Here is a 14,713-nt window from a genome sequence, read left to right on the forward strand (position 1 = left end):
TCTTGCGATTAACCTGCATGTTGTAAACCAACATAAAAATGAACGTGGGTTGTCCTGGTTGTGGATCATCGTTGTGGTCCCCATCTGGCGGTCGACCCGGGTAGGGTGTCTGCAAATGAAGAAGTCTGCTCCAAGGCTGGGCAGCAGATGTCCAGTTGGTGGTTGCTATTGCAGTCCCCCCTCTGGTGGTCGACCCAGGTAGGGTCTCTGCAAATGAAGATGTCCGTTCCATGACTCGGCAGCGGATGTCCGGATTGGGATCGCCGTTCCGGACCCGTCGTCTGGTCATCCAGACTGGAATATCTGGGCAGTAACTTAGGCAGAGGTTAACAACGCACACACACTCATGAAATATATCATTACATTTCCTCCCAAATGAGCGGCGTTGTGGCACTAACTGATGGTTGTATGGGGGAGTTGTTTATGGCTCTATCACTTTCTATGTGCCAAAGAAAATGAAACAAAATTAATGAAAGCATAAACAAAACAAAATAGTTATGCCACCTTAATCATCTAATTTGACTGTATTCTATCTACGTCCATGGTCTTGGCAAAATGACCCTATCATGGCATTGTCTAATGTCATATCTAGGGCTTTCCTAATTTGCGGGGTGGCGCTTAGGGTACTATCCTAAGTTGACAACTAAGTCTACAGCTGTAAGGCACTAGTTTTGGGCAGTCTACAGGATGACCTATGGACTTCTGGTTAGAAAACTGGTGAGTGCTGTAGAGTCAAAGGCCTAGAAGTAAATGTTCAACTTTACTAAGGCTGATATTTTGCTTGGACCCTTAACTGATCCTAGCATAAATCATAATTGGATGTTCCGTTGTGCATGTGCGTTTATGCTTACACAATCGCGCATGTCAAGGGAAGATAACCAAGTATCCTGGCAGATTGCAACTTGTTCAGAATGAGTCTGACTTAGTCAGGTAATTTTCAGGTCAATGCCTGGAGGTCAGTCAGAATTGGTGTCAAGGGAGTCTGTAGTAGTTTTTCTACAAGTCACTGTCTTCCACTATTGTAGTGGCGGTAGGTATGAAGTCTATTTCATACCTACCTACCTTATTTAGACCAGAGCCCTATGGAACCCTATTCCCTATATAGTGCACTACTTTTAACCAGAGCCCTACGGAACCCTATTCCCTATATAGTGCACTACTTTAGACCAGAGCCCTATGGAACCCTATTCCCTATATAGTGCACTACTTTAGACCAGAGCCCTATGGAACCCTATTCCCTATATAGTGCACTACTTTAGACCAGAGCCCTATGGAACCCTATTCCCTATATAGTGCACTACTTTAGACCAGAGCCCTATGGAAGCCTATTCCCTATATAGTGCACTACTTTAGACCAGAGCCCTATGGAACCCTATTCCCTATATAGTGCACTACGTTAGACCAGAGCCCTATGGAACCCTATTCCCTATATAGTGCACTACTTTTAACCAGAGCCCAATGGTACCCTATTTCCTATATAGTGCACTACTTTAGACCAGAGCCCTATGGAACCCTATTCCCTATATAGTGCACTACTTTAGACCAGAGCCCTATCTCTGTGTGTGTGTGTGATATCAGTGTGACACACACGGTCGGCTGCAGGCTGGCTGTAGTGTGGTGGGGTGTGGTAGGTTAATCAGTGCCAGTATGATTTCATAATTGATCCTGTGTGTAGGCAGACAGTTTGGGCACAGGGCCATGGAGTGGAACGACACACACTCACCGAACAGCTGTTCTGGCGCTTTAGATTTTAGGGATGCAGTGCATTTGGAAAGTATTCAGACCCCTGGACTTTTTCCATGTTACAGCCTTATTCTAAAATGGATTAAATAGTTGTTTTTCCTCATCATTCTACAGACAATACCCCATAATGACAAAGCAACAACAAAAAAAAAGACATTTTTACAAACCTGAAATCACATTTTACATACAGTGCCAGTCAAAAGTTTAGACACACCTACTCATTCAAGGGTTTTTCTTTACTTTTACTATTTTACCACATTGTAGAATAATAAAATAACACGTATGGACTCAGAGTAACTAAAAAAGTATTGAACAAATCAAAATATATTTTATATTCTTCAAAGTAGCCACCCTTGGCCTTGATGACAGTTTTGTACACTCTTGGCGTTTTCTCCACCAGCTTTATGAGGAATGCTTTTCCAACAGCTTTGAAGGAGTTCCCACATATGCTGAGCATTTATTGTCTGCTTTTCTTTCACTCTGCGGTCCAACTCATTCCAAACCATCTCAATTGGGTTGAGGTCGGGTGATCCAGGTCATCTGATGCAGCACTCATCACTCTCCTTGGTCAAATAGCCCTTACACAGCCTGGATGTGTATTGGGTCATTGTCCTGTTGAAAAACAAATGATAGTCTCACTAAGCACAAATCAGATGGGATGGCGTTTTGCTGCAGAATGCTGTGGTAGCCATGCTGGTTAAGTGTGCCTGGAATTCAAAATAAATCACTGACAGTGTCACCAGCAAAGCACCATCACACCTCCTCCTCCATGCTTCACGGTGGGAACCACACGTGCGGAGATCATCCGTTCACCTACTCTCTCACAAAAATCAGAAATTTGGACCAAAGGACATATTTCCACTGGTTGAATGTCCATTGCTCGTGTTTCTTGGCCCAAGCAAGGGTCTTTATTTTATTTCAGTCGTGGTTTCTTTACAGCAATTCGACTATGAATGCCTGATTCACGTGGTCTCCTCTGAACAGTTGATGTTGAAATGTGTCTGTTACTTGAACTCTGAAGAATCTGAGATGCAGTTAACTCTAATGAACTTATCCTCTGCAGCAGAGATAACTGGGTCTTCCCTATCCTGTGGTGGTCCTCATGAGAGCCAGTTTCATCATAGCGCTTGATGGTTTTTGCGCCTGCACTTGAAGAAACTTTCAAAGTACTTGACATTTTCCGTATTCACTGACTTAAAGTAAGGATGGACTGTCGCTTCTCTTTGCTTATTTGAGCTGTTCTTGCCATAATATGGACTTGGTCTTTTACCAAATAGGGCTATCTTCTGTATATAATATATTTTTACATGTTTTACACTGTTTTTTTGCTTATTACATGATTCCATGTGTTATTTCATAGTTTGGATGTCTTCACTATTATTCTACAATGTAGAAAATAGTAAAAATAAAAACCCTTGAATGAGTAGGTGTGTCCAAACTTTTGACTGGTAGTGTAAGTATTCAGACCCTTCACTCAGTACTTTGTTGAAGCACCTTTGGCAGTGATTACAGCCTCAAGTATTCTTGGGTATGACGCTACAAGCTTGGCACACCTGAATTTGGGGAGTTTCTCACATTCTTCTCTGCAGATCCTCTCAAGCTCTGTCAGGTTGGATGTGGAGTGTTGCTGCACACCTATTTTCAGGTCTCTCCAGAGATGTTCAAGTCCAGGTTCTTGCTGGGCCATTCACGGACATTCAAAGACTTGTCCCAAAGCCACTCCTGCGTTCTCTTGGCTGTGTGCTTAGGGTTGTTGTCCAGTTGGAAGGTGAACCTTCGCCTCAGTCTGAGGTCCTGAGTGCTCTGGAGCAGGTTTTCATCAAGGATCTCTCTGTACTTTGTTCTATTCATCTTTCCCTCGATCCTGACTAGTCCCCTGCCGCTTAAAAACCTCCCCATAGCATGATGCTGCCACCACCATGCTTCACCGTAGGGATGGTGCCAGGTTTCCTCGAGACGTGGCGCTTTGCATTCAGGCCAAAGAGTTCAATCTTGGTTTCATCAGACCAAAGAATCTTGTTTCTCATGGTCAAACTCCAAGCGGGCTGTCATGTGCCTTTTTACTGAGGAGTGGCTTCCTTCTGGCCACTCTACCATAAAGGCCTGATTGGTGGAGTGCTGCAAAGGTAGTTGTCCTTCTGGAAGGTTCTCCCATCTCCACAGAGGAACTCTGAAGCTCTGTCAGAGTGACCATAGAGTTCTTTGTCACCTCCCTGACCAAGGCCTTTCTCTCCCGATTGCTCAGTTTGGCCGGGCGGCCAGCTCTAGGAAGAGTCTTGGTGGTTCCTAACTTCTTCCATTTAAGAATGATGGAGGCCACTGTTTTCTTGGGGACCTTCAATGCTGCAGACATTTTTTGGTAGCCTTCCCCAGATCTGTGCCTTGACACAATCCTGTCTCGGAGCACTACGGACAATTCCTTCGACCTCATTGCTTGGTTTTTGCTCTGACATGCACTGTCAACAGTGGGACCTTTATATAGACAGGAGTGTGCCTTTCCAAATCATGTCCAATCAATTGAATTTACCACAAGTGGACTCCAATCAAGTTGTAGAAACATCTCAAGGATGATCAATGGAAATAGGATCCACCTGAGCTCAATGTTGAGTCTCATAGCAAAGGGTCTGAATACTTATGTAAATAAGATGTTTCGTTTTTTTATTTTTAAAACATTTGCAAAAATTAAGGAACCGGTTTTCGCTTTGTCAATATGTGTAGATTGCTGAGGATTATTTTTTATTTAATCCATTTCAGAATAAGGCTGTAACGTAACAAAATGTGGAAAAAGTGAAGTGGTCGGAATACGTGTGTGTGTGTGTGTGTGTGTGTGTGTGTGTGTGTGTGTGTGTGTGTGTGTGTGTGTGTGTGTTTCATATGTTTCTCTATCTATCATCTCTAAAACCAGTAACCTAATGTCCATAAAGTTTTTAATGGCGTATGTTAAACTATCCAGTTTTATGTATGTGTGCAGGCAGATTTGCTATGGAACCAAGATGTATTTTCTCCATGTTTAAGTTGCTTGGGGGATTTTAGGACAACTTTTTAAGTAAACTTTTTGTGGTGGAAGAATGAAAGAAGTTGATACTCGTGACTAGCGACTGGCTAGCGTGAGAGCACAGCATGATGATGAGAGAAGGTGATACTCGTGACCAGTGTGATGATGAGAGAAGGTGATGCTCGTGACTGGTGTGATGATGAGAGAAGGTGATACTCGTGACCAGTGTGATGATGAGAGAAGGTGATGCTCGTGACTAGTGTGATGATGAGAGAAGGTGATGCTCGTGACCAGTGTGATGATGAGAGAAGGTGATACTCGTGACCAGTGTGATGATGAGAGAAGGTGATACTCGTGACCAGTGTGATGATGAGAGAAGGTGATACTCGTGACCAGTGTGATGATGAGAGAAGGTGATACTCGTGACCAGTGTGATGATGAGAGAAGGTGATACTCGTGACCAGTGTGATGATGAGAGAAGGTGATGCTCGTGACCAGTGTGATGATGAGAGAAGGTGATACTCGTGACTAGTGTGATGATGAGAGAAGGTGATACTCGTGACCAGTGTGATGATGAGAGAAGGTGATACTCGTGACCAGTGTGATGATGAGAGAAGGTGATACTCGTGACCAGTGTGATGATGAGAGAAGGTGATGCTCGTGACTGGTGTGATGATTTACATTTACATTTACATTTAAGTCATTTAGCAGACGCTCTTATCCAGAGCGACTTACAAATTGGTGCATTCACCTATAATATCCAGTAGAACAAACACTTTACAATAGTGCATCTAAATCCTTTAAAGGGGGGGGGGGTTAGAAGGATTACTTTATCCTATCCCAGGTATTCCTTAAAGAGGTGGGGTTTCAGGTGTCTCCGGAGGTGGTGATTGACTCCGCTGTCCTGGCATCGTGAGGGAGATTGTTCCACCATTGGGGTGCCAGAGCGGCGAACAGTTTTGACTGGGCTGAGCGGGAACTGTGCTTCCTCAGAGGTAGGGAGGCGAGCAGGCCAGAGGTGGATGAACGCAGTGCCCTTGTTTGGGTGTAGGGCCTGATCAGAGCCTGAAGGTACGGAGGTGCCGTTCCCCTCACAGCTCCGTAGGCAAGCACCATGGTCTTGTAGCGGATGCGAGCTTCAACTGGAAGCCAGTGGAGAGAGCGGAGGAGCGGGGTGACGTGAGAGAACTTGGGAAGGTTGAACACCAGACGGGCTGCGGCGTTCTGGATGAGTTGTAGGGGTTTGATGGCACAGGCAGGGAGCCCAGCCAACAGCGAGTTGCAGTAATCCAGACGGGAGATGACAAGTGCCTGGATTAGGACCTGCGCCGCTCCCTGTGTGAGGCAGGGCCGTACTCTGCTAATGTTGTAGAGCATGAACCTACAGGATCGGGTCACCGCCTTGATGTTAGTGGAGAACGACAGGGTGTTGTCCAGAATCACGCCAAGGTTCTTAGCACTCTGGGAGGAGGACACAAGGGAGTTGTCAACCGTGATGGCGAGATCATGGAACGGGCAGTCCTTCCCCGGGAGGAAGAGCAGCTCCGTCTTGCCGAGGTTCAGCTTGAGGTGGTGATCCGTCATCCACACTGATATGTCTGCCAGACATGCAGAGATGCGATTCGCCACCTGGTTGTCAGAAGGGGGAAAGGAGAAGATTAATTGTGTGTCGTCTGCATAGCAATGATAGGAGAGACCGTGTGAGGATATGACAGAGCCAAGTGACTTGGTGTATAGCGAGAATAGGAGAGGGCCTAGAACAGAGCCCTGGGGGACACCAGTGGTGAGAGCACGTGGTGCGGAGACAGCTTCTCGCCACGCCACCTGGTAGGAGCGACCTGTCAGGTAGGACGCAATCCAAGCGTGGGCCGCGCCGGAGATGCCCAGCTCGGAGAGGGTGGAGAGGAGGATCTGATGGTTCACAGTATCAAAGGCAGCAGATAGGTCTAGAAGGATGAGAGCAGAGGAGAGAGAGTTAGCTTTAGCAGTGCGGAGAGCCTCCGTGACACAGAGAAGAGCAGTCTCAGTTGAATGCCCAGTCTTGAAACCTGACTGATTAGGATCAAGAAGGTCGTTCTGAGAGAGATAGCAGGAGAGCTGGCCAAGGACGGCACGTTCAAGAGTTTTGGAGACAAAAGAAAGAAGGGATACTGGTCTGTAGTTGTTGACATCGGAGGGATCGAGTGTAGGTTTTTTCAGAAGGGGTGCAACTCTCGCTCTCTTGAAGACGGAAGGGACGTAGCCAGCGGTCAAGGATGAGTTGATGAGCGAGGTGAGGTAGGGGAGAAGGTCTCCGGAAATGGTCTGGAGAAGAGAGGAGGGGATAGGGCAAGTGGGCAGGTTGTTGGGCGGCCGGCCGTCACAAGACGCGAGATTTCATCTGGAGAGAGAGGGGAGAAAGAGGTCAAAGCACAGGGTAGGGCAGTGTGAGCAGGACCAGCGGTGTCGCTTGACTTAGCAAACGAGGATCGGATGTCGTCAACCTTCTTTTCAAAATGGTTGACGAAGTCATCCGCAGTGAGGGAGGAGGGAGGGGGAGGAGGATTCAGGAGGGAGGAGAAGGTAGCAAAAAGCTTCCTAGGGTTAGAGGCAGATGCTTGGAATTTAGAGTGGTAGAAAGTGGCTTTAGCAGCAGAGACAGAAGAGGAAAATGTAGAGAGGAGGGAGTGAAAGGATGCGAGGTCCGCAGGGAGGCGAGTTTTCCTCCATTTCCGCTCGGCTGCCCGGAGCCCTGTTCTGTGAGCTCGCAGTGAGTCATCGAGCCACGGAGCAGGAGGGGAGGACCGAGCCGGCCTGGAGGATAGGGGACAGAGAAAATCAAAGGATGCAGAGAGGGAGGAGAGGAGGGTTGAGGAGGCAAAATCAGGAGATAGGTTGGAGAAGGTTTGAGCAGAGGGAAGAGATGATAGGATGGAAGAGGAGAGAGTAGCAGGAGAGAGAGAGCGAAGGTTGGGACGGCGCAATACCATCCGAGTAGGGGCAGAGTGAGAAGTGTTGGATGAGAGCGAGAGGGAAAAGGATACAAGGTAGTGGTCGGAGACTTGGAGAGGAGTTGCAATGAGATTAGTGGAAGAACAGCATCTAGTAAAGATGAGGTCAAGCGTATTGCCTGCCTTGTGAGTAGGGGGGGAAGGTGAGAGGGTGAGGTCAAAAGAGGAGAGGAGTGGAAAGAAGGAGGCAGAGAGGAATGAGTCGAAGGTAGACGTGGGGAGGTTAAAGTCACCCAGAACTGTGAGAGGTGAGCCATCCTCAGGGAAGGAACTTATCAAGGCGTCAAGCTCATTGATGAACTCTCCAAGGGAACCTGGAGGGCGATAAATGATGAGGATGTTAAGCTTGAAAGGGCTGGTAACTGTGACAGCATGGAATTCAAATGAGGAGATAGACAGATGGGTCAGGGGAGAAAGAGAGAATGTCCACTTGGGAGAGATGAGGATTCCAGTGCCACCACCCCGCTGGCTCGATGCTCTAGGGGTATGCGAGAACACGTGGCCAGACGAGGAGAGAGCAGTAGGAGTAGCAGTGTTATCTGTGGTGATCCATGTTTCCGTCAGCGCCAGGAAGTCTAGGGACTGGAGGGTAGCATAGGCTGAGATGAACTCAGCCTTGTTGGCCGCAGACCGGCAGTTCCAGAGGCTGCCGGAGACCTGGAACTCCACGTGGGTCGTGCGCGCTGGGACCACCAGGTTAGAGTGGCAGCGGCCACGCGGTGTGAAGCGTTTGTATGGCCTGTGCAGAGTGGAGAGAACCGGGATCGACAGACACATAGTTGACAAGCTACAGAAGAGGCTACGCTAATGCAAAGGAGATTGGAATGACAAGTGGACTACACGTCTCGAATGTTCAGAAAGTTAAGCTTACGTTGCAGAAAATCTATTGACTGAAATGACGAAAATGATACAGTACTGCTGGCTGGTGGAGTAGGCTAGCTAGCAGTGGCTGCGTTGTTGACTTTGTTTGACCGTGTAGCTGGCTAGGTGTAGCTGGCTAGGTGACCTCGATAGTTTCAGTACTACACCTTGTCATGATACAAAAGCAACTTTGTAGCTAGCTAACATAACACTAATCAAGACGTTCCTTTGTAATGTATTTTAGTTTCTACAGTGTTACTAGTTGGCTGGGTTAGGAAAAATGGCGTCGCGGGGGACGGCAATAGCTGGCTAGCTAACCTCGGTAATTACTAAACTACACAATTATCAAGCTATGACAAAGACAACTATGTAGCTAGCTAGCCAACACTGCACTAGTCAAATCGTTCCGTTGTAAAAGTATTGGTATCTACAGCGCTGCTAGTCGGTAACGGTTGGCTAGCTGTTGGCTAGCTAGCTAGCAGTGGATTAATGATGACTAGGTGTGTTGACTACGTCTGGCGTCGCGGCTGGCTACTTACTAATAATTACTCTAAACTACACAATTATCTTAGATGCAAAGACAACTAAGTAGCTGGCTCACTAACACTACACTAGTCAAGTCGTGATGATGAGAGAAGGTGATGCTCGTGACTGGTGTGATGATGAGAGAAGGTGATGCTCGTGACCAGTGTGATGATGAGAGAACACTGATTAAACTTTAATCGACAAAATGCATGTTACTGTGTGAATTAAATTGTCATGTTTGGATTGTTTCAAGAGTTCATAAAGAGCCTTGCATTTTGATATGTGTCATTGTACTGTAAGTGGTATGGAGTTATTGTTAGAAACTGTGTTATTCTGTTCATCGGAAGGCTGATAGTTCAAAGAGGAGTGACACGGGTACACCCTGTATAATTTAGACGAGTTGTGATGATTAGATCCAAGAATGTTTTTTAGATTTTCTTTTTTCATGCCTTTGTTTTAATGTTTTGGGCCATGCAAAGTGATGTTGATTAGACGATAGGAGATACTGGGCCATGCAAAGTGATGTTGATTAGACGATAGGAGATACTGGGCCATGTAAAGTTATGTTAATTAGACGATAGGAGATACTGGGCCATGCAAAGTGATGTTGATTAGACGATAGGAGATACTGGGCCATGCAAAGTGATGTTGATTAGACGATAGGAGATACTGGGCCATGCAAAGTGATGTTGATTAGACGATAGGAGATACTGGGCCATGCAAAGTGATGTTGATTAGACGATAGGAGATACTGGGCCATGTAAAGTGATGTTGATTAGGAGATACTGGGCCATGCAAAGTGATGTTCATTAGACGATAGGAGATACTGGGCCATGTAAAGTGATGTTGATTAGACGATAGGAGATACTGGGCCATGCAAAGTGATGTTGATTAGACGATAGGAGATACTGGGCCATGCAAAGTGATGTTGATTAGACGATAGGAGATACTGGGCCATGCAAAGTGATGTTGATTAGACGATAGGAGATACTGGGCCATGCAAAGTGATGTTGATTAGACGATAGGAGATACTGGGCCATGCAAAGTGATGTTGATTAGACGATAGGAGATACTGGGCCATGCAAAGTGATGTTGATTAGACGATAGGAGATACTGGGCCATGCAGAGTGATGTTGATTAGACGATAGGAGATACTGGGCCATGCAGAGTGATGTTGATTAGACGATAGGAGATACTGGGCCATGCAAAGTGATGTTGATTAGACGATAGGAGATACTGGGCCATGCAAAGTGATGTTGATTAGACGATAGGAGATACTGGGCCATGTAAAGTGATGTTGATTAGGAGATACTGGGCCATGTAAAGTTATGTTAATTAGACGACAGGAGATACTGGGCCATGTAAAGTGATGTTGATTAGACGATAGGAGATACTGGGCCATGCAAAGTGATGTTGATTAGACGATAGGAGATACTGGGCCATGCAAAGTGATGTTGATTAGACGATAGGAGATACTGGGCCATGCAAAGTGATATTGATTAGACGATAGGAGATACTGGGCCATGTAAAGTGATGTTAATTAGACGATAGGAGATACTGGGCCATGTAAAGTGATGTTGATTAGACGATTGGAGATGCCGGGAGTTAGCGCTCAATTCCGAGTCTCTGCAAAGATTCTGAATACTTATGTAAATAAGGTATTTCTGTATATTTTTTTTTACATTTATTTTTAGCATACATTTCTAAAAACCTCTTTTCGCTTTGTCATTATGGGGTATTGTGTGTCGATTTGATTAGGGAAAAGAATTACATTTTCGAGTTAGGCTGTAATGTCACAAGATGTAAGGAAGGGGTCTGAATACTTTCCGAATGCTCTGTATGTTCTTGTGCTTCAGATTTATGTCTAAGCTTCAGTTTGACATTAAGCAGACAGGGCCGTATCACATCCATGAAAGACTTGAATTTTGGGTTTTTCACATCTATGAAATAAATCTCCTTGACATAGCATGTCAACAATCCATTGAATGCATAATTCGGACAATACACAACCTTTCTCAGACATTTAACTTTGTCACCATGTTGCTGACTGACAGTGTCTGGATAGAAATGTCTAATGTAGAACATACACTGAGTGTACAAAACATTAAGAACACCTACTCTTTCCATGACCGACTGACCAGATGAAAGGGAAAGGGGGATACCTAGTCAGTTGTTCAACTGAATACATTCAACTGAAATGTGTCTTTCGCATTTAACCCAACCCCTCTGAATCAGAGAGGTGCGGAGGGCTGCCTTAATCGCCATCAACGGCGCCCGGGGAACACCAGGTGAGAGCTCTGATCCCTTATTGATGTCACTTGTTAAATCCACTTTAATCAGTGTAGATGAAGGGGAGGAGACAGGTTAAAGAAGGATTTTTAAGCCCTGAGACAATTGAAACATGGCTTGTGTATGTGTGCCATTCAGAGGGGGAATGGGCAAGACAAAATATTTAGGTGCCTTTGAACGGGGTATGGTAGTAGGTGCCAGGCGCACCGGTTTGTGTCAAGAACTGCAAAGCTGCTGGGTCTTTCACGCTCAACAGTTTCCCGTGTGTATCAAGAATGGTCCACCACCCAGCATCCCTGTAGAGTCCAAGCCCCGACGAAACAAGGCTATTCGGAAGAGCAACTCAATATTAGGAAGGTGTTCTTAATGTTTTTGTACACTCCGCGTATATGCTTGTCTAGTTCATGTAGAGTGAGTAATCATGGCAGTTCTATGTATCTTATTTCTATGTCCTCCCCATGCAGGCTGTATGAAGGGGCTAAGCACATATGAATGTCTGCAATGTATAGTATGGAATCGATCGTGTCCGTTCTGTTGTGCATTTCAATCTGTTTTTCCCCAGGCGGTATGAGGGTGCAGCCGACGAGGGTCTGATGCTCCAGAGACGTGAGGAAGAGGTTCAGAGGCTCCAGGCTCACCTGGCTAACAGGCTGTCCAGGGCCTCCCTCTACCCAGGGGACGACCCCCGAGCCAGCCTCTACACCAGGGATGAGCCCCTGGCACGCACCTCCATGCTGGATCTCCGGGACCCTCTCAATGCAACGCTACCACACCACCGCAGACCTAAGGTAGCCTACCGCATATCAGACCTAATGTAGCCTACCGCATAGCAGACCTAAGGTAGCCTACCGCATAGCAAACCTAAGGTAGCCTACCGCATAGCGGACCTAAGGTACCCTACCGCATAGCAGACCTAAGGTAGCCTACCGCATAGCGGACATAAGGTAGCCTACCGCATAGCGGACCTAAGGTAGCCTACCGCATAGCAAACCTAAGGTAGCCTTAAGGTATCCTACCTACATCTCAGGCCTACAGTAGATCTAAACCAAAGCTGTCTCTTTGTGAAACGGCTGCTGGTGTGATTTTTTTAGATGGGGAGAACAAGTAGGTCTACATGGTGCAGTCTGTGTGTGTAACCTCTTCTTACTCTCGTCCCTGTTGCAGAATTTCTTTGGTCCTGAATTTGTGAAGATGACCAGCGAGCCATGTGTTGCCTTGACGGTTCCCTCTTCAATAATGGTGAGACTCCTCAAGGCGTTTCTGATGGGTCCAAACAGAGCAGACTGATTTCTAGCCCGGTGGTTGTGGGAGTGAGGGTTCTGTCAGTGTAGTGGAATACATCCTAACCTTTCCTCTAGCTCTGGGTTCAAACAGAAAGCTTTCATTTTGAATCATTTATCTCTGCTTGATAGAGCTGGCCTGGCTACAATGGAACCAATGAAACCCTGCCTACCTAGAACCTCCAGGCATGCTCAATCAAACTCTCTCAAACTATAAAAATACAAATAAATATCCCGCTCTGGAGAGGAGAGATCCCAGGTTTGGTGGTCAGTGCAATGTACTGGCTCTCTCCTGGTGCAGGGCAATGTACTGGCTCTCTCCTGGTGCAGGGCAATGTACTGGCTCTCTCCTGGTGCAGGGCAATGTACTGGCTCTCTCCTGGTGCAGGGCAATGTACTGGCTCTCTCCTGGTGCAGGGCAATGTACTGGCCCTCTCCTGGTGCAGGGCAATGTACTGGCCCTCTCCTGGTGCAGGGCAATGTACTGGCCCTCTCCTGTCCCATATCTCACCCTAAATGATCTCTCTCCTGTCCCGCGTCATCTCTCTCCCCCAGAACAAGCGTGGGAAGCTGGATGAGGTCCAGAGGAAGGTGGGGGTGGTTCTGCTGACCGGCCAGAAGCTGGAGCTGAGCTGTGACATCAAGGCTGTGTGTAAGGATGTGTTGGACATGGTGGTGGCTCACGTTGGACTGGTGGAGCACCACCTCTTCGGCCTGGCCTGCCTCACAGGTATGGTATGGGTGGAGGGTTCATCCTGTGTGTGTGTGTGTGTGTGTGTGTGTCAGGGGCCAACTGGGACAAGAATTCGGCCATGACATTTTAACCACACCAGCTCACATCCCTGCATGCGGCGGCAACCTTTCCTGCAGTTGCATTTTGAAATGTTATATGATCAGAATGCATTTTTCTCTCGAGCGCATGCGGGGAGAGTATAGAGGCTCGCTCATTACAGCAGCAGACGAAGGCATGGGCTGGGAAGACACTTTCATTACAGGAATCATGGAGGATAATGCACTTTACTGTTTGAACAAATCATACTTTTAAGCCCCCCCCCACCTCAAAAAAAACTAAGTTTTGAGTGAGATGACAACGTAGAATGGCTCTTTCTACGTTTCTAGGCAACCTTACCGTTTTTCATGATCTTGGCTGTCTAACTGATGAGTCGGAGCAGCTCTCTCTGCTGATTCTGCTTTTGTCTTGTGATTGTGAGTTTATGTGGCCTTAGGCTGCGCTATCAGAAAACCGGGCCGGCCCATCTTGGTAGAGGGGTCAGCCAAAGTATCATTATAGATTTAGTAGAACCTTTTAGAAATTGCGATTTTGTGCGTATCAATTTCGAACCAGCCCACTCAACATGCCCATTCAATATGACCAATCTGCTCCTGCTGGATGTGTGCTCTCCTGCTCTCCTGCCCTCCTGCTCTCCTGCCCTCCTGCTGTCTGTTATAAACCAACATCCAGACACTTGTTGATTTTCCTACTTTCTGACTGCAAGTTTTCTTAGTTATTTTCAGTGTGTCTGTGTAAGTGTCCAGCTCATGCTGACTTATTCCTATGTTATCGCTCTCTCGCTCTCCCCACTCCTCCTTGCCCCCCTTTCTCCTCTCACTTCCCTCCCCGCTGCATCGCTCCCTCCCTCTACTTCCTCCTCTCTCCTCCCTCCCTGCGCCCTCCCTCCTCCTACTCTCTCCCCTCACCCTCCATCTCCCTCCCTCCCTCCATCTCCCTCCCTCCCTCCCTCTGTGTTTCTTTTATCTAGACAATGAGTTCTTCTTCATTGATCCCGATGCCAAGCTGTCCAAAGTTGCTCCTGAGGGGTGGAAGGAAGAACCCAAGAAGAAGAAACCAGACATCCAGTTTAACCTATTCCTACGCATCAAGTTCTTTCTGGATGATGTCAACCTCATTCAGTAAGACCATGGGGCTATTTATCTTCTCAGAGTGATGAGTGCTGATCTAGGAGCAGTTTGATAGTAATGATTGCGAAGACATGGAGAGAAGGGGACCTGATTCCCCACTCTTACTCCGG

General features: G+C 46.8%; 1 protein-coding gene across 5 annotated transcripts in view; it reads left to right on the forward strand.

Annotated features, from left to right (window-relative positions):
* The window catches only part of ptpn13 (protein tyrosine phosphatase non-receptor type 13), a 149,915-nt gene that overhangs the window by 88,084 nt on the left and 47,118 nt on the right, over positions 1–14,713 (forward strand). For all 5 annotated transcript variants that reach the window (XM_029692418.1, XM_029692414.1, XM_029692417.1 and 2 more), the window contains 4 exons: positions 11,966–12,191; positions 12,568–12,642; positions 13,239–13,413; positions 14,444–14,594. In XM_029692418.1, the coding sequence (XP_029548278.1) occupies positions 11,966–12,191; positions 12,568–12,642; positions 13,239–13,413; positions 14,444–14,594 (627 nt within the window). The remainder of the gene's footprint in view (positions 1–11,965; positions 12,192–12,567; positions 12,643–13,238; positions 13,414–14,443; positions 14,595–14,713) is intronic.

The sequence above is a fragment of the Salmo trutta genome, chromosome 15 (assembly GCF_901001165.1).
Source record: "Salmo trutta chromosome 15, fSalTru1.1, whole genome shotgun sequence".
In the NCBI taxonomy this organism is placed as follows: domain Eukaryota; kingdom Metazoa; phylum Chordata; class Actinopteri; order Salmoniformes; family Salmonidae; genus Salmo; species Salmo trutta.